The 17,541-nt window shown below is 47.0% G+C and overlaps 2 protein-coding genes across 6 annotated transcripts in view; one reads left to right on the top strand and one right to left on the bottom strand.

Annotated features, from left to right (window-relative positions):
• Positions 1 to 8,803, top strand: part of Dhx32 (DEAH-box helicase 32 (putative)) — a 57,338-nt gene extending 48,535 nt beyond the window's left edge. For all 5 annotated transcript variants that reach the window (XM_021193794.1, XM_029535480.1, XM_029535478.1 and 2 more), the window contains exons 8-12: positions 4,160 to 4,351; positions 5,027 to 5,176; positions 6,357 to 6,544; positions 7,461 to 7,642; positions 8,348 to 8,803. In XM_021193794.1, the coding sequence (XP_021049453.1) occupies positions 4,160 to 4,351; positions 5,027 to 5,176; positions 6,357 to 6,544; positions 7,461 to 7,642; positions 8,348 to 8,516 (881 nt within the window). In that variant the 3' untranslated portion in view covers positions 8,517 to 8,803. The remainder of the gene's footprint in view (positions 1 to 4,159; positions 4,352 to 5,026; positions 5,177 to 6,356; positions 6,545 to 7,460; positions 7,643 to 8,347) is intronic.
• Positions 8,598 to 17,541, bottom strand: part of Bccip (BRCA2 and CDKN1A interacting protein) — an 11,989-nt gene continuing 3,045 nt past the window's right edge. Inside the window, exons 2-7 of the mRNA XM_021193834.1 lie at positions 15,653 to 15,727; positions 14,948 to 15,028; positions 13,044 to 13,133; positions 12,214 to 12,401; positions 10,684 to 10,858; positions 8,598 to 9,038 (exon numbers count right to left, since the gene is read on the bottom strand). Coding sequence (XP_021049493.1) covers positions 8,868 to 9,038; positions 10,684 to 10,858; positions 12,214 to 12,401; positions 13,044 to 13,133; positions 14,948 to 15,028; positions 15,653 to 15,727 — 780 coding nt within the window. The 3' untranslated portion in view covers positions 8,598 to 8,867. The remainder of the gene's footprint in view (positions 9,039 to 10,683; positions 10,859 to 12,213; positions 12,402 to 13,043; positions 13,134 to 14,947; positions 15,029 to 15,652; positions 15,728 to 17,541) is intronic.

Here is a 17,541-nt window from a genome sequence, read left to right as displayed (position 1 = left end):
CCTTTGAGAGTCATGTCAGCTGTGCTGGCAGAGCATGGCTTCCGGAAAGGCGTTGCTCATTAAACAAATACAGAACCAGCTGGCTGGCCGCTCAGCCTTGGCCAGACAAGAAATTCAAATGTAGAAGTGCTGTGTAAAGGTCCTGCACACGCCAGGTTCTAGGAGTGTGGCCTGTCTTAGAAGCTGTTTCCCCCACACCACACCACCCCCATCCTCATCAGAGCCAGGCTCTTAATCCTGTTCCAAACTCCCAAAGCTTGTAGAGTGCACATCATCAAAATGAGCACATCTCTCAATCTTTAGCTGTTAGCCCGCTGAAAGTCTTCACTTCAGGAACACAGCAGGTGAGGCCCAGTCCTGACATAACTAATGGACACTGACTTGTCCCTTAGCGTCCCAAACAGTGTGTGTGATTTGCTCTGGGTGGTGGCACACAGTCACAGCTCCAGTGTCACTTTAGATGACTCGTTACAAAACACACTGGGTGAGAGCATGTAGAATTCTGCGGAAGGAAACGAGGTGTCTCCTGAAATCCAGGCTGTGCCTCAGGGACACTTGAGTGTTTGGTTCTCATCTGTGTCTTTCACAATCTCTTTCTCTCCTCCTCTCTCCCATCCGGACAGCAGGATCTGAGCATCTCTTTGCCTGAGCTTTGTGATGTACTCACAGGCCCTGGAAAGGTCCCCGTTTGTCTGGTACAAAATACAAAACTCCCAAGGAGGGAAGTCTGATGTGGTGTGAGAAGAAGCCCACCCTGAGCCATCACTGTGACTGGGTTAATGAGGACAGTCAAGTGTAAATGATATTTTTATATTCTAGCTAGCCTGTATAAAAGACACACAACCCGGGTATTTTATTTACAAGCTGTAAGCCTAGCTTGGGCATATGTCCCTTGTCACTTGCTCGCTCTTTCTTTCTTTCTTCCCCCTCCCCCCTTTTTTTAAAGTTTTTTCGAGACAGGGTTTCTCTGAGTAGTCCTGGCTGTCCTGGAACTCACTCTGTAGACCAGGCTGGCCTCGAACTTAGAAATCTGCCTGCCTCTGCCTCCCGAGTGCTGGGATTAAAGGCATGCGCCACCACACCCGGCCACTTGCTGTTTCTTATGGATGTGTGCTCATGGACCATCTCCTCTCATGGTGGTTTCCTCCTCTTCTGTCTCCTTTCTTCTCTTCTCCTGTCTCCCTGAGACCCCCAGCCAGGTAACTGAAAACCCACCTACCTCTATCAAGCCCAACTCATGGGCTTCAGCCTTTGACCAATTAACTTGGAGAGCAGAGTTTGTACAACAAAAACTGTGCATTCGAATTTCCTCTTCCACAGCAACTAGAGTTAGGTGGTCAGTAACACAAGGCCACATCTCACGGCCTGAGTCCAGGCTCTGCTGTGCCTGCATAAAAGCTCTTCCCCAACCCTGCAGGGACAGCATTGGGACAGGTGAGCCCAACTCATGGTGAGTATGCTCCTGCCTGAGGGCCTTGCCAGTGCCAGCATTACAAGATGCTGAAGTTGGACCTCAGTGGGTGGACAATGAGCATCACCCCAAAAAGAGGACAAGTGACAGCCATGAGAGCTCTTTGTGGACATGGACTCGCCTGCTAGGGAGCCATTTTAAAGCTTGGACATTTATAAATATTAATTTTATTACTTTTATGTGTATGGATGCTTTGCCTTCATGAAGGTCTGTATACTAAGTATACAGTCCAGAGGAGGATTAGGATTATAGTTACAGATGATGTGAGCCACCATGTAGGTGCTGGGAATTGAACTAGGCTTCTCTACAAGAGCAGCCAGTGCTCTTAACCATTAAGCTATGGCTCCAGCCCACATGCATTGTTTTGGCCTGTTCTGTTTCTCCCCTGGTGGTTTTGGTATAGCTAATGCTATGCTATCTCATTACAGCACTAAGCCTTATTTGAAGCTTAGTCTTAAATGCTGTGGGGTGGGAAGACATCTAGTTACACTGCAAAGAACATCTTTCAAAGGTGTCATTGTTTGGTAAGAGTCACAGTGCCTTATCCTGGGGGACACTGACAGCTGTGTCTTGAGGAAGACCAGCAGTCTTCTCTAGCATAGTGTGAGCAGGCATAGCCATGTGGAGACAAACTCAGCCCCTTTCCTACCTGGTTCTCTCTGAGACCTAACTGGTCCCAGTACTGATGTGGCTTGCTTGGTGAAAAGGTCTGAGGGAGACCTTTGACTGTGGTCCACTTGTACTTTCTGCTGTGTCACAGGCAGGAGCCAAGCTGTCACCCTTACCCTTGAGCGTCTGTAAGTCTGCCACAGCCATCATCTGAGAGCCAGGCTCGTGGTGTGATTTCTACCAGTGTCCTGCTAGTGGTTGGAGAGTCCCCTCTCTCAGCCCTTCCCATGTCTAGTGACCGAGGAGCCCTAATCTTTCTTCCTTGTTGGTAAGACAGGCTGCGGAGCATGCTGAAGAAGGCCTGACTACCAAAGACTTCCTGTCTTGTTCTGTGCCTGGAAGTACTTACCCATCCCAGACAAGCAGGAGCATAGGGCTCTGTAACATTCCCGAGGGTAGCTGTATTTGAAACCTTTTTCCTATAGCATAATATAGTGACATGAAATTGTCTAATGTCAGCTAGTGCCCCCAGTCCCTCGCTGTCTAAGCACAGCCATGCTCCTTCCCGCGGCTGCCCCTGCACCTTCTCTGGCACATCAGATGCCCCTGCACCTTCTCTGGCACATCAGATGCCCCTGCACCTTCTCTGGCACATCAGATGCCCCCTTTCAGGTCCCATAGATCCCTGATGCAACTCTGGGACTACTTTTCTAAGTAACCTATCTGTTCCCTTCCTGGAACTGGATACTCTCAAGGTTGTGTGTTTACCAGTATGGTCAGGCCCAAAGTCCCCAGGGAGAACGATAAAGCCATCCCACTTAGTAAATGTTGATGGGGGGAAGATCACTAACACTAGGTGAATGACTTCACTGTCTCCCCGAGAGTTACTCTCAGCAGGCTCCTCCCCACCCTCTCTGTTCCGATCTCTGCCTCAGTTGCTCTGCTCTCCCCAGCAAGGCTGCACCCCAGACCACACTTGTGGTTTCTAAAAGCTTTCCTGGCTTCCTGACCATAGTGGACATCTGATCACATTAGAGCTTGTGAGGAGGTTGCGGAGTTCCTCAGTGTGCCTTGAATTTTGACAGTTACCTTTGGTGGTCAGAGTGTAAAGATAGCAAGTGAGTCATTGTTTTCTCGTCAGCCACTTAAAACTCAGGAACAGGCAGGTTCAGTTGCTTCTTTGGTTAGGCCTATAGGTGTTGCCTCCCAAACACCACACACATTCCAGGACTGAGACTGACAAAAGGCAGTTTTCAGGTAGCACAGTAGAAGTTGGTGTAGCCTTTATAGGAATACCAGGTGGCAGACAGGTGAAAAAGCATATTTAATAGAACTTGGTTCCAGAAGGACAGAGGCTAAGTAGGCTTCTTTGTGGAAATTGAGCAGATATAATTAATACACACTGTAGTAGTGCCTGTGTTATCTACGAAATGAGGGATGGGCAAGGTTTGTCTGTTCGCAGTAACCTTGTGTGTCTGTGTCTGGTGTTTCTGCTTTTCTTGTGACTTCTAGGCTGCTCTGTCTTCTTTGCTCTCATTCTCCTTGTCGGACCTCAGTTTACTAGATTCTAGACCATGTGCGTTTTGCCTTATTGAGCAACAAATATTATGTCTTCCCTTAAGTATACTCAGGCTGGCTTTGTAGGCTTGTGCAAGAGCTGCTTCCATGATTCAGCATTCTGTGCCTGCAGCAGGCTGCCTAGCTGGCTAGCCTGTTTGTAAGAGCAGGCTCTGCTCCGGATGTTGTGTGAGTACCACATGTTCCCTCTAAGTCACAGCAACTGGAACATTGCTGCCTGGTCAGAAGAGATCTCGGATCCTCAGATCCTCAACTTTGACCCCTCAGAACTGCATCAAAATGCAGTGAGTCCCTGGCTGTCCTCTGAGGAGCCTGCTACTCTGTCAGGACCCTTATCTAGATAGCCATAAGGTGTACCCTGTCAGCCCCTCAGAAACTACTGGCTTAGTGTCTGACCAATTCTTGCTTTACAGATTCTGTTTATTGGTTGTTTGTTTTATGCAAGAATGAAATGCTGCCCCCTCAGTTGTGTAAAATTTACTTTTTTTTCCTCTTCCCTAGCTCCAGAAAGCCTGATGCAGGCACTGGAAGATTTAGATTACCTGGCAGCCTTGGACAATGATGGGAATCTCTCTGAGTTTGGAATCATCATGTCTGAGTTTCCTCTTGATCCACAGCTCTCAAAGTCTATCTTAGCATCCTGTGAATTTGACTGTGTAGATGAAATGCTAACCATTGCTGCCATGGTAACAGGTATTCCATAAAGACCTTTCTCTCTATGTACTGTGAATCCACAGCACGTACAGATTAAAATGGAGTCTAGATGTAAAGGGACAGTGGTTGGCTCATCTGCGTAGATGATAGTAAAGTGCTTTAATAGACTGAAAGGGGGAAGCTTTTACAATTGCCTTAGTTAGTGCAAAAAAATACAAAAGGCCAAAAGGTTTTTGCCAAAAGGACTAGTGTAGTGCAAAACAAGCAAACAATGGTCACAGGCAGTGTTTCCCAAATAACTGCATGGTTTTGTGTTTCCTGCCAGCTTCATTATTTTATACTGGCTCCTATTATTTTCATACATTCTTTGACAGCAGCATGGACTAAATGTTGTACTACGTCTGAACATAGTCCTAAGCCTGTGTCTGACCCTCTGGGCCCCTTGACACTTGGACACACTGCTTCCACCGGAATATGAGCAGAGCAGGGTGCTAACTGCTATTGGCAAAACAACGTGCACAAAAGGGAGAAAGGACTGAGACCACTCACTTTTAATTTTCTTGGCTTCCAAGTAAACAAGAATATTAAGAACAGCACAGTGATCCAGAGATGGAAGGCAGGAGTGGGTTCACAGACAGGGGGTCCTGCCCCTGGGCACACCATCAGGCCAGGATTGTCCTCCATATTGCTGACTGTGACTCTTGTATCTTAAAGCTCCCAGTTGCTTTTTGCACGTGCCTCATGGTGCTGAGGAGGCTGCAGTGACTTGCTGGAAAACGTTCTTGCACCCTGAAGGTGATCACTTTACGCTCATCAATGTCTACAATGCCTACCAAGATACAGTTCTGAACTCTGCCAATGAACGTACGTGAACATGATTCCCCAAAATCACATCCCCAGTCCCTCGCCCTTCCCCAGGTGAGGCGCAGATATTTGAATTATTTGCTAGCCTCCCTTCTCTGATAGTCCCACCAGCCACTTAAACAGAATAGTACTGGGTCCCTAAATACCCCACAGTCCACTGCCACCCACCCAGAGGCCTAGCATGTCATGGCCCAGGTCTGGATTTGGGGAGCTTTAGTACTCTGGTCAGCCAGCTTTCAGAAGCAGCATGCCTGAAGCACAGAGACAGGGTGCACCTGAATTGCAGTGGCTACTGTAGTGCCCCAGGTGAGGGCCCACTGCTGGGGAAGCTGCCAGGGCAGGGGACAGGTAGCAGGGGCTAGCAGTGAACCAGCCAGCTTCCCCAAAGGAGGCTCTTCTGCTTCCCACAGCAGCCTCACTTCCTGTGCTCCAGAAGATGAGGTGGGAACGATGTTTGAAATGATGTGGGAAAATTGAGGTCAGATTGCAAGGCAGTGGGATCATGTCAAGAGCAGGGACGCAGTGTTTCCACGTGGACTTTAGGGAAAGGTGATCGATCAGCTTTTGAGCAGTAGGCTGGGTGATGGCGTCAGACCAAATGTGGACTTTTGCTACTCTGAGTGGGACATGTGGACAGGACAGGGAAGGCAAGGGTCTGATGTCCACTGCCCAAGGCTATCTGCATTCTTCAGTCAAGACAACAGTTATAGGTGCCAAGAAAGTACCTTCAAACTGAATCAGACTAGTACATTTGAATTTAAAACAAAGTTGCACCTAGGGTAGGCAAGGAGCTAGTGTTTGACATAATGAACTCCCAGGTCAGCCTGTCAGGTCCTTACTAAATGAAGGATGGGCTGATCCGAGAAATAGATACTAACAGCTCCCCTTTAGCTCTGGGTCTCTAGCTCTATACATCCTTGCTGTTCAGAGAAGCAAGTGTGGATGCTGATGCAGTCTCCGGTGCCTTTCCACAGGCACAGGTGACGGCAGTGTGCTTCTCACACTGACACACTGTCTAGTATGGTGGGCTCACAAACAGCAGCAGCTATGGGTGTGGGGGATCCCACAACCCCCTGTGAACCTAATCCTGGCCACCTTCCTCCCACTCACTCCCATGGCCTTCCACAGAGCTTAGAGAAGTCTAACACCCCATCTGAGTGGCCTTTTGTTCTCCCTCTAGACTGTGTGGAGATGTGGTGTCACGATTGCTTCCTCAGCTGCTCTGCTCTCAGGATGGCAGACGTTATCCGAGCAGAACTCTTAGAAATTATCAAGCGGATCGAGCTTCCCTATGCAGAGCCTGCCTTTGGCTCCAAGGAAAATGGTCTGAACATCAAGAAAGCGCTACTCTCTGGGTACTTCATGCAGGTAAGCAGGGGCAGGGCTGCCCTGCCAAGGACGTGAGCCCCACATGCATGGAAAACTCAGCCAGCACTCTCTCACAGTGATGGTTTTATTGACCTTAAACTTTTTAAGGAACACTAAAAAGATGTTACTTAAGTTTGGTATTTAAGTACACATCTTCTCAAGCCAGAAACCTATATGCTAATTTTACACACCACAGCTCCTCTTTTCTGTTCACTAGTTATCCAAGAGCACAAGTCAGTGTTCTATGCCTCAGCTGTTCCTTTCATCCCCGTGAGGAGCCTCATTGGTGCCAGTGATAGAAGTAGCTACGTCCTTCACATCAGAGTGCGTAACCCTGTACCGTCCTAATGACATTTCAGGGTAGAGTTCTTCATCTGTGAGGGAAAGCAGGGGTCTACGCACAGTATGAGCCGGCCGAGCTGACGACCAGGCATAGGTAGCCTGGAGCACGTGGACAGCATGGCAGAGCAGGCATGCTGGGGTTTACTTCATGACCTAAATGCTAACTTTACAGCAGCCCTAAAATGCTGCAGCTGACACCATCGCCGGCTCAGGTTTAAAGACAAAGTCACTGTGCCTTATTTTCTACTATCTGAAAATAAGAAATGTGTGACAAATTTTAGTTTTTAGCTATTCTATATAAAAATCTTGGTTGGTTTGTTTGTTTATTTATTTATTATATGTGAGTACACTGTAGCTGTCTTCAGACACTCCAGAAGAGGGAGTCAGATCTCGTTATGGATGGTTGTGAGCCACCATGTGGTTGCTGGGATTTGAACTCAGGACCTTTGAAAGAGTAGTTGGTGCTCTTAACCACTGAGCCATCTCACCAGCCCGGTTTTTTGTTTTGTTTTGTTTTGTTTTTTTAACTAACATGTTTGTGTATCAATTCTCTTTCTTTGAACCTGCCTTTTAGATTGCTCGGGATGTTGACGGGTCAGGTAACTACTTGATGCTTACACATAAGCAGGTTGCTCAGCTGCATCCCTTGTCAAGCTACTCCATCACCAAGAAGATGCCCGAGTGGGTCCTCTTCCATCAGTTCAGCATATCTGAGAACAACTACATCAGGGTCACCTCAGCAGTCTCCCCTGAGCTGTAAGTCCAATGGAGAAGGAAGGGCTTCCTCTTTAATTCACACTTGTAGGAATAAGACACACACGGGATTGTTTCATCTCAGTATGAGACTGCTAGAGAGAAGGCACCAGTGCAGTGGCTGTGTAGAAGAATAGGCTTAGCCAGCTTTTAGCAACAGATAGCCACTGGCTGGAGCTGGGGGTGGGGGGTGGGGTGATGCAGAGGAGGAGGGAAGGTGAGGTTGAAGAGACAGGTAGTTCCAGAAGGTATACAGCTTTTTACCCCTAGTGCAATGCACAGCAATTAAGTTTAGGCAAGAGGAAGGCTCTCTATCCTATAAAGATCTCTAGCTGCTAAGTGGTGAGAGGACAGGAAGAGCAACACTGGGGATGGGGACTCAGAGCTGACTCCACTCAGCCTAAAGGCACCGCATGATGTTCAAGGTCGCAGCTTACACAAGTGGATTCAGAGTAGAGCTAGGTGAGCTCAAGTGGCAAAGACTCCTCTTGTTGCCTACCCAAAGCTCTTTCCAAGTATCTACGCTGAGGGTGTGCTGCACTTCGACTGTGTGGATTTGTACCAGAGAAGTAACATTTGGACGTGCAGTGAGTCTCACTACAGTAATACCAGAGCCTGTGTTGCCTACAGAAGCTCCTGTGCTCCCTGGGGCTGGAGGGGACCTGTCATTCCCCAGCGTTCATAGTTCTGTTTCTTTTAAATGAACAGATTTATGCAGCTGGTACCACAATACTATTTCAGTAACCTGCCTCCTAGTGAAAGCAAGGACATCCTACAGCAAGCTGCAGGCCACCTACCCACTGAAACTATGAACAAGGACCATGATGTGTGTGACAAGTGCCCAGATGCTACTGAGCAGAGATGCACGATCCAGTGACCTCTCCAACACAGTGCAATACGGACACTGCAATAGGAGCTGCTGAAGCCAGGACAGTCCTGGACATGAACACTTCAAGTATGATTTTAAAATAAAAAAATAGTTTTATTAAGTTCTTAAAATTACTATTCCATGCTTTTCTTATTGGAAGTTTTTAACCAATCATTCATAATTTGACCAAAATAAAGAAAAAAAAATCATTTTGTAAATGTGTCACAGACACATGGAACAGAACCCTACTTTTTGTAGAGGACTTGAATCTGAATAAAATAATGAGTTTTTCAGTATCTCTTCAATGGGTTTCTTGGTAATTACATATAAACAAGCCTGTCACTGTCCGGGGGAAATGGACTAGACGGAGAGATGGTCTTTCAGGGTTTCCATGATCTCATTCATCCTGTCGTCTGGAATTAACATCACAGTCCGCAAGGGCTTCATCGGAACGTCATCGAAGGACCATCTGCCTCCCAGACAAGTGTCACTCTCCCCCTGCACCGAGTAGCTGAACTTCAAGATTGACTTCTGCAGCAAAGGAGGAGACACGAAGGAAAATGTGGACAACTCAGAGGCAGAGCTCAGTGACCCAAATAAAGAGCACTGCATATAACAGTGGAGGGAAGGACACTCAGAATAAAGTAAGTTCAGACACACACTTTAGGGAGACATGATGAAACACCAAACACATTTCAACTCACAGGGGGATCAAAATTAAGGAGTAACATTTCAAGACCAGAACAAGCAGCCAAGTGACAGAGGTGACATTGTTTCTAATTCCAAAGTTACTTTCGGTAATTACTTTAAGGTAATATTGTGACAAATAGGTGGTAATAAGGAGAACTGTCCCCAAATGCTCATCTTCATATGCCTGGCAGCTTCCTTAGCTTGGGAAGGGTGTATCCACATGGCGTTTGCATAGCTAGACCATCTTGAAATCCTACAGAGACCTCTTTGAAATGGTCTCCGTTTGTACAGAGTTCACCACTGAACTGGAAGCTGACCAGCAAGCTCTCAGGATTCTCCTGTGTCTCTGCTGGGGTTACAGGCAAGTGCCACCGTGTCCCACATCCCAGGTCCTCATGCTTGCATACCCCATGTTTGCTATTTACTTCTTGTACAACAAAGGCAGAGCTGAATCTCTACTGCTGTGCAAAGGGTGAATACCCTAGCTTTGCCAGTCTGACCACTGATCTGATCCAAGAGTCCATATACACAACTGGATACAGGGATACATCTGAAACCCTACACCCCTGGGGCTAACAGAAGCCTGCCAGCACAGAGACCCCACCTCTACAAGACGATCCATAAACATGACATGGCATGCACACTCACACACATGCACACAAATATATAATTCTTAAAAATTATATTATTCAGGCTGGAGAGATGGCTCAGTGGTTAAGAGCACCAACTGCTCTTCTGAAGGTCCTGAGTTCAAATCCCAGCAACCACATGGTGGCTCACAACCATCCTAATGAGAACTGATGCTCTCTTTTGGTGTGTCTGAAGACAGCTACAGTGTACTTAGATATAATAATAAATAAATCTTTAAAAAAAATTATATTATCCAGTTCAGAAAAATATTAGCCCTAAGATTTTTGAAGAGGGCAGCGGAGAAAGGATATAGGAATACTGTCTAGGATTTGGGTGCCCAGCGTTCACAATACAGAAAGTGTTAGAGATCCACCAGTGGGTGACACTCAGACCTCAGGACACAGGGCAGCTATGATCACATTCCCTCAGATCTGCAAATGGGAAACGTCTTAGAACTGAAACATGCAAATGTGGCTTGACTATCACACTGTAAGCATGCTCTAAGTGCCTAAGTGGTCCCAGGCAGTATTCAACACACCCCCACTACCTACACGTACCGGACAGTGTGTTAGCAAGCAGCCAGAGACCACATATTAGGTGGGCTAGAGAACTCAAGAGGATAAGATTCTGTTTTTGTTTCTTTAATTTCTAGAGACAGGGTTTCTCTGTGTAGCCCTGGCTGTCCTGAAATTCACTAGGTAGACCAGGCTGGCTTCAACTCGAAGATTTCCCCTGCCTCTGTTCCCCACAGTGAGTGCTGCACTTATAGGTGTGCACCACCATGGCTCAGCCTAAGGATGCCTTATTTTCAAGAATAGCTACTAGAGCTAACAGAGATGAAGCAGGGCATCCTTACCTCATAGAAGAACTCTTCCTCTGCATTTGCAAACATCAGTGCCCCCTGCTGAAGGTCGTCCCGCCTCTTTCTGGAACTGGACTTTCCTGCTTCCATAAATGTCTTACTAATCAGCAGGTAGAAGCAGCACTTCCCACATGGCTTGTTGGTTCTTCGCGCCTCAGACAGTTCTTTCCTACAAGGCACAGACACACACAGGTCACCACTGGGTTACATCTATCTGGACCCAGAGAAAACCAATGCAGCACTGTCTCTGGACTCTGCTGCATACTGGCTGGGCCAACTCATGCTACTGGCTATATCCAAGAATGTGATGAGCCTGGGTTTTGCTGTAAACAGTGAAGAATCTAAATTCAGAAAGACTCTTACACTAACAAATGATCTTAGATTCACTCAAAATCACTGTTTTTGTCCTCAGATACACCAGAAGAGGGCATCTGATCCCATTACAGATAGTTGTGAGCCACCATGTGGTCACTGGGAACTGAACTCAGGACCTCTGGAAGAGTAGTCAGTGCTCTTAACAGCTGAGCCATCTCTCCAGCCCAAACCTGCACAATGTTTAACTGCAAATTCAGAGGCATACAGGTACAGCGCATGGCACTAGAACATGTGACTAGTGTAGTGGCACTGCAGACACTTCACAGATGTAAATAACCTTAATTCCAAGATAATAAACAGAATGGCAGTGAATTTCCTTCCTTCCAAAATTAATAAGCTAAACAAAACTACTAAATTCAGAACAATCTACTTCAGTGCCCACACAAAATCAGCAGAACGTTGTACAATCCTGGGAGACTAAATAAGCAGGAGCTGGGGCTTAGAGGACAACGCGGACAAACCATGGAGGGCACGGGGGCAGTGTGAGCTGCAGCCGGGGGTTGGGGGGTGAGCACAGGGGAGCTGGGGCTAAGAAAAAGGCGTGGACAAACCATGGAGGGCACGGGGCAGTGTGAGCTGCAGCCGGGGGTGCAGGGGATCTGGGGCCAGTGAGGGAAGCAGCTAGCATGCCTGTCTACACTCTAACCCTGTGCATCAAGGCTCCTTCCCTCACTTCATTCTCTAAACTTTGTAGTTCCATGTTTAAGTGTTCTTCTAACGTCAAACTCCTGCATTAAATAAACAACATCAGGAGGCCAAGAAGCAGGGGCAGTATTAAGGATTTGGTTTCACTAGTCAAACCAGAATGTAAGAATCTGACTCTAGTTTTTTTAATATTTGTTCAACATTTTGTTCAAATTACAGACATCTGTGAATGTGGAAACTGTCAGTCAAATGTAAAAAGTCTTGAAAATTCATCAGCTTCTCTAACACCTGAATCTTTGAAAATATTAAAATTTCTGCCACTAATAATCAAAACTGCTCAAGGGGCTGGATGCTGGAAATGAGCAGCCCCCGGGCACTATCCTCCCACCTGTACCCCCAACCTGCTGCAGCCCAGGCAACCTACACCTGTTCCACATTTCCATCTATGCATCTACTTGGTTTGTACAAAGCGACCGTCTGAAGGCACTTCCCAGAGCTGCTTACTGAAGCTGCTGGTGCATGGGCAGGGCAATCTGTGGAGGGACGTTAATGAATCTTTCACTTAGCAGAAGGCCCACCGGCTTGCTGGTGTCATTCAAAAGCTTGTCCAGCTGTTCAACCACACTCTGCTCACAGGTCTTCTCACAGAAGCTTAGAACCAGCTCTTTAATTTGTTCAGCACACTGAGTCCCCTGGAAAGTAAAGAGAAGGCTTGCTCTCTGCCTCAGAGTAAAGGTTTCCTCCCACTGTCGTTACACACTAGTGTTTCTTCCAAAAGTAACTGCACCTAATTACCATCCCATGATTGCTGGTAAGTCAAGTATATAATTAACACTCACACACTGGAACAGCGATCTTATATTACACCTCTCAAAACCAGTTGGAAATTAACTGGAATGTTCTTTTGAAAACTGAAGGTGGCCTGTGGCCTGCACCTTATTCTCAGAGAATAAGCAGCTGGCATAGTTTTTATCAGAATTTATTACTGAGTCAATAAAGAGAGATAACAAAACCCATGTTAAGGGCCCACTCTCAACTTTGGAAGCTGCTGAATAAACCCCCCCTCTGTATGCACACTGTACTGAGAGAAGTGACCGGCTGCAGGATCCCGCAAACAGATCCGGTGTCAGTACCACCGTCTCAACACCAGACACTACAATGTTAGTGACCATGCCACCTGGAGTAATCAGCTTTAAGCTGGTACAAATCACTCCAAACAAGACAGCTCCACACTGAGAACAGAGCAGAGAGGAGCACTTGCCCTGACAGTATCAGTCTGAGACTCCATCCTCACCACAGATCCCAGGCTTCAAATGCCACTCAGTGAAACTAACCTTTCTTTCAGTCAAATTTAAAAGGCTTATGAAGCCAAAGATCTCATCTTCATCCACTTCATCATCACTGTCTTCTGAAACATCTGTTTGCTGTTTTAAAAGGAAAATACTTCAACTTTACATTATTCGGTTGTAAAGAAGTATAACACCAATTTTCCACTTTTCAAAGCCAAAGCTTGTCTTTCTGCCGTCAAGTGCAGTGTGGCAACGTTCATAACCCTTTCCCTCCAGGCCCATCCGCTCCTCCTTTACATTCTGAATGACACCATCCTGCTCTGTGTTTCTTTATACAAGATTCTTTGGGTTTCGTTTTCGAGACAGGGCCTCACTGTGTAGTTCTGGCTGACCTGGAACTCCCTATATAGACAAGGCCTGTTAATCATGTATAGCAGCAGCCAGAACTACATAGAGAAACCTTGACTTGAAAAACCAAAAAGAAAAGAAGAATCATGTATAGCTGGGTATGCTGATCCTTGTTTTTAATCTTAGGCAGGTGGATCTATCTCTACAAAGCCCAGGCCAGTCAGAGCTACATGTAAGACGGGTTTACGTGGGACACATACATACCACGTGGGCAAAGGGGGAAAATGAACAGCAAGGAAGGATAATGATGAACCAACGTTCTGACTGCCCCTCCACTAGGAGACTAAGCCCCTAGCCAGGGTTTCCTAAATCTGTCCACATACTGCCTGTTTGCTTGTCCACGCCGTAAACCCCCTTCTCACTGCACCTGAGTCCTCAGCCTGGCTCACTAAGTAGTTCTCAAGGACTCCACGTTGAATGAGCGAGATGAAGCTGCACTTCTACCCAGAGGACAGCGGGGTCTATGATGTCCAGTACGCCCTTGTACCTGTTATAGCTGCCCTCAGCACTTAGTGCTCATCTACAGCCTTTGGTAAAGATGTTGGCTTTGCTTGTTTGCTTGTTTCTCTGAGACAGGGTTTCTCTGTGTACCCTGGCTGTCCTGGAACTCACTCTGTAGACCAGGTTGGCTTCAAACTCAGAGATCCACCTGCCTCTGTCCCCAAGTGCTGGGATTAATAGAGTGGAGCCACCACTGCCCAGTTGACAAAGATGTCTTAAGTTCAACAAAACTAGATGAAAGTGAGAAGATAGCTCACGAACCAGCCCCGGTCCTCCACCATCTCTTTCTGAGCTTTCCCGTACTTCAGATGACACAGCAACAGTCCCAAGACCCATGCAATAATGCCCTACTCCAAGCTTTCTTGGCTCACAGAACAAAGCAGGAACCGAGATGAATCTGATCTCTGTCCACAAACCAAACAGATGCCTGCTGCAATTCTAAGCTGTGGGACTGTTTACAACAGCAGGAAACCAGAAGGGCCCCAGGGGACAGGTGGCGGAGCTGGGTCCATGCTGGGTTCTCATTTTCTATAACTCTACTGGGCAAGTGCTTCCTTAAGTAGCCCTTCCTTGCTTTTATGAATTCATACCATTTTTCCCCCTCCCACTGCAGTCATTCCTATCAGCTCCTCTGGCGTCTCTGCCACTCATGTTGCTCAGAGAATCATGGCTGGCATGGCCAGGGCATCTGTCCTTCCCTCTCCTGTGGCAATTCCAATCACATCTGATATCAGTGACTGACATCTGCGGAAAACTCAGAGCTCCAGCTGCTGCTCAGCATCTTGCATACACATCCCAGCACGCCAGATGCTAAGTGTGCACACCCTGTAATTCATCCACCCTCTCAACCTACTGTCCATGCTTGCTAACCTCAGCGCTCTAGCAACCTCGGCCACTCGCAGGCCCACGCGTGATGCCTGGATTACTGCACATAGTATCCTTGGACCACTGCAGTCACCTCTGGGCAGGCCTCAACAGTACTTCCTTTCAGCTGGAGATAAAGAGGACAAAGCACCCACAGTGTCCCTCTCCCCACTGACCTTAATCACACTCCCAATGTGGCTCTGCTGAATCAGGAGATTCGTCAGCTCTGCAGTGTTCACAGGGGCTTTTAGGAAAAGCTGAAAGGAGAAAGAGAAATATTTTAAATTAAGATCAAAACACAATTTCTAATAACACCGTGATTCCATAATTCAAACAGGAACAATGAAATGTGGTGACCTGACCCAGCTGGCTGTAAAGTAACCCAGGAGGAAGATAAACACCTAGAGTCAGATAACCTTCAGAGAAGACAGAGCCCGTGGTACTCAGCCATCAGGCATGGGAAGAAGAGAAACACAAGCCATGCTGTTTGAAGAAAAGGCACAGTACAGCAGGTGCAGGTCCGTGGCTATTACCTAAGGACCAGCGCTCGGCTTCTGAGCTGCTGATGCTGTGTGAGGCCCTCCCTGCCCTCCCTGCCGCAGTGCACAGCATCCCCTCTGGACTGTGAGCCAAACTCTTCCTCCCTTACAAAATTATTTTTGTTTTTGACCCCACCACATTTGGATGTGAATTGTAAGAAAGAGATTAGAACTCAGTGTGTCCACATGTAAAGGAAAACACTCCAGGACACAGGAAACTTCAGCACTGTAACCAGGAGCGGGACAAGGAAGAAAGACACAAGCAGCCATTCACCCTGGGAAAGGAGAGATCCTTTCAGCAAGGTACAGAAGACAGACATGGAAGTTCTGGAAAGACTGTACCTGTTGCAGTAATTTCTTAATTCCGCCATAATCGTTATCTGAGATGGAATAAGCTTCAAATTCAATATTCACTTCCTGTAAACAATATGGGAAACTGGTCAGCGCAGACAGATTTACAGACGGCGCAGGCAGGATTTCCATTCTGCAGGTTTCTTTTTTTGCCCCATCCTTTCAGGTCTGTTCTTCTCTAAGTTATCTGCAGAACATGTCTCAGGGGGTTGGGGTTGAGAAAAACATCAACTGTAGTCTAATGTGGTGGTGTAAACCAGCAACTCGGGAGACAGAGAGACCTGCCTGGGCTACACGGCAAGACGTTTCATAAAAGGGAAGGAGGGGGGGTGGTCACACATGTGCTCATGTCACAATACCTGTATGGAAGTCAGAAGATAATCTACAGAGTCAGTCCTCTCTCTCCATCATCTCAGTGCAGGGAACTGAACTCAGGTGGTCAGGCGTGGGTGTGGCAGGAAGTGCCTCCACCTGATGCACCATCTCTCCTGCCTACCCCATCCTTTTTAATGGCACATACAATTACAGCTTTTTGTTTTTCAGGACAGGGTTTCTTTCTTTCTTCAATATTTATTTATTATATATGTATATGGGTACACTGTAACTGTCTTCAGATGCATCAGAAGAGGGCATCAGATCCTAGTACAGATGGTTGTGAGCCACCATGAGGTTGCTGGGAATTGAATTCGGGACCTCTGGAAGAGCAGCCAGTGCTCTTAATTGCCGAGCCATCTTTCTAGCCCCAGGTAGCCTCAGGACAGGGTTTCTTGGTATAGCCCTGGCTGTCCTGGAACTAGCTCTGTAGACCAGGCTAGTCTTCAACTCTCAGAGATCCATCTGCCTGCCTCTTCCAACTGAGTGCTGGGATTAAAGGCACCACCATCTCCTGGCAACACACATTACAGTTGCAATTTTAGACTTATTTCCCATGGCTGCTCCACAAAAACAGAGTCCTCACATCTGCTTTGCTCACCTTGCTTTTTCTTCCCTTTCCTTTCCTTTCTTTTCTTTCTTCCTTCCTTCCTTTCTTTCTGTATGACATGATCATGCTATGTCTGTCTGTCTGTCTGTCTGTCTATCTACCTACCTATCTATGACATGATCACGCTATGTCACTTGGTTGGCCTTAAACTCCCAGGCCCTCCCTGCCTCAGCCTCCTGAGTGCTGCCTTCACCATTGCTTCGGGATAACTGCTGTTACTTAGTAAATACCTGCTAAGGAAATAAAGCCAAGCCTCACAGGGATAGGTAAATTAACTCCAGGCAACTCTGGGGACTTGAAGTGACCTTGTTCTCTCTTTGCCTTTGGAGCCAGGTGAATAATTATTTCTTTTTTGAGGCTGCCTGGCAGTTTTATCTAGACGAGACTGTGTTTGCATTTACACCAGGTCACTGCATTTTGGTCCTTCAGGCTTTTGCATCACATGAGGAAATGGTATGAATGGCTTCTGTACTCTGTACAAGTGACTATCGTGGCAGTATTTACCTTTTTATACTGCTTTTTCTTTGGGAAAGAGTCTCCCTGTGAAGAACAGGATGACCTCAAAACTGAGATGTTCTTGCAACCCTGCAGGACTGTCCTGTCTTTAGGTTCACCCACTATGAAGCTCGACACTGACAGTTACTTCCGGAGCATTCGCAGTGGGTGGGGAGAGGAACAGTTCCTTTCTTATGACCCACATGGCAGAGTGACAGAACCAACTCACTCCTGCAGTTCCCTCTGACATCCACACATGTGGCCAAGGCACCTACGCATACAAATAAATATACACACACAATTAAAAAGATACACTGCGCTGTTACAGCTTAAAACTAGGCAACCAAAGCCGGGCGTGGTGATGCACGCCTTTAATCCCAGAACTTGGGAGGCAGAGGCAGGC

The sequence above is a fragment of the Mus pahari genome, chromosome 1 (assembly GCF_900095145.1).
Source record: "Mus pahari chromosome 1, PAHARI_EIJ_v1.1, whole genome shotgun sequence".
Lineage (NCBI taxonomy): Eukaryota > Metazoa > Chordata > Mammalia > Rodentia > Muridae > Mus > Mus pahari.
This window is presented reverse-complemented; position numbering and strand designations above follow the sequence as displayed.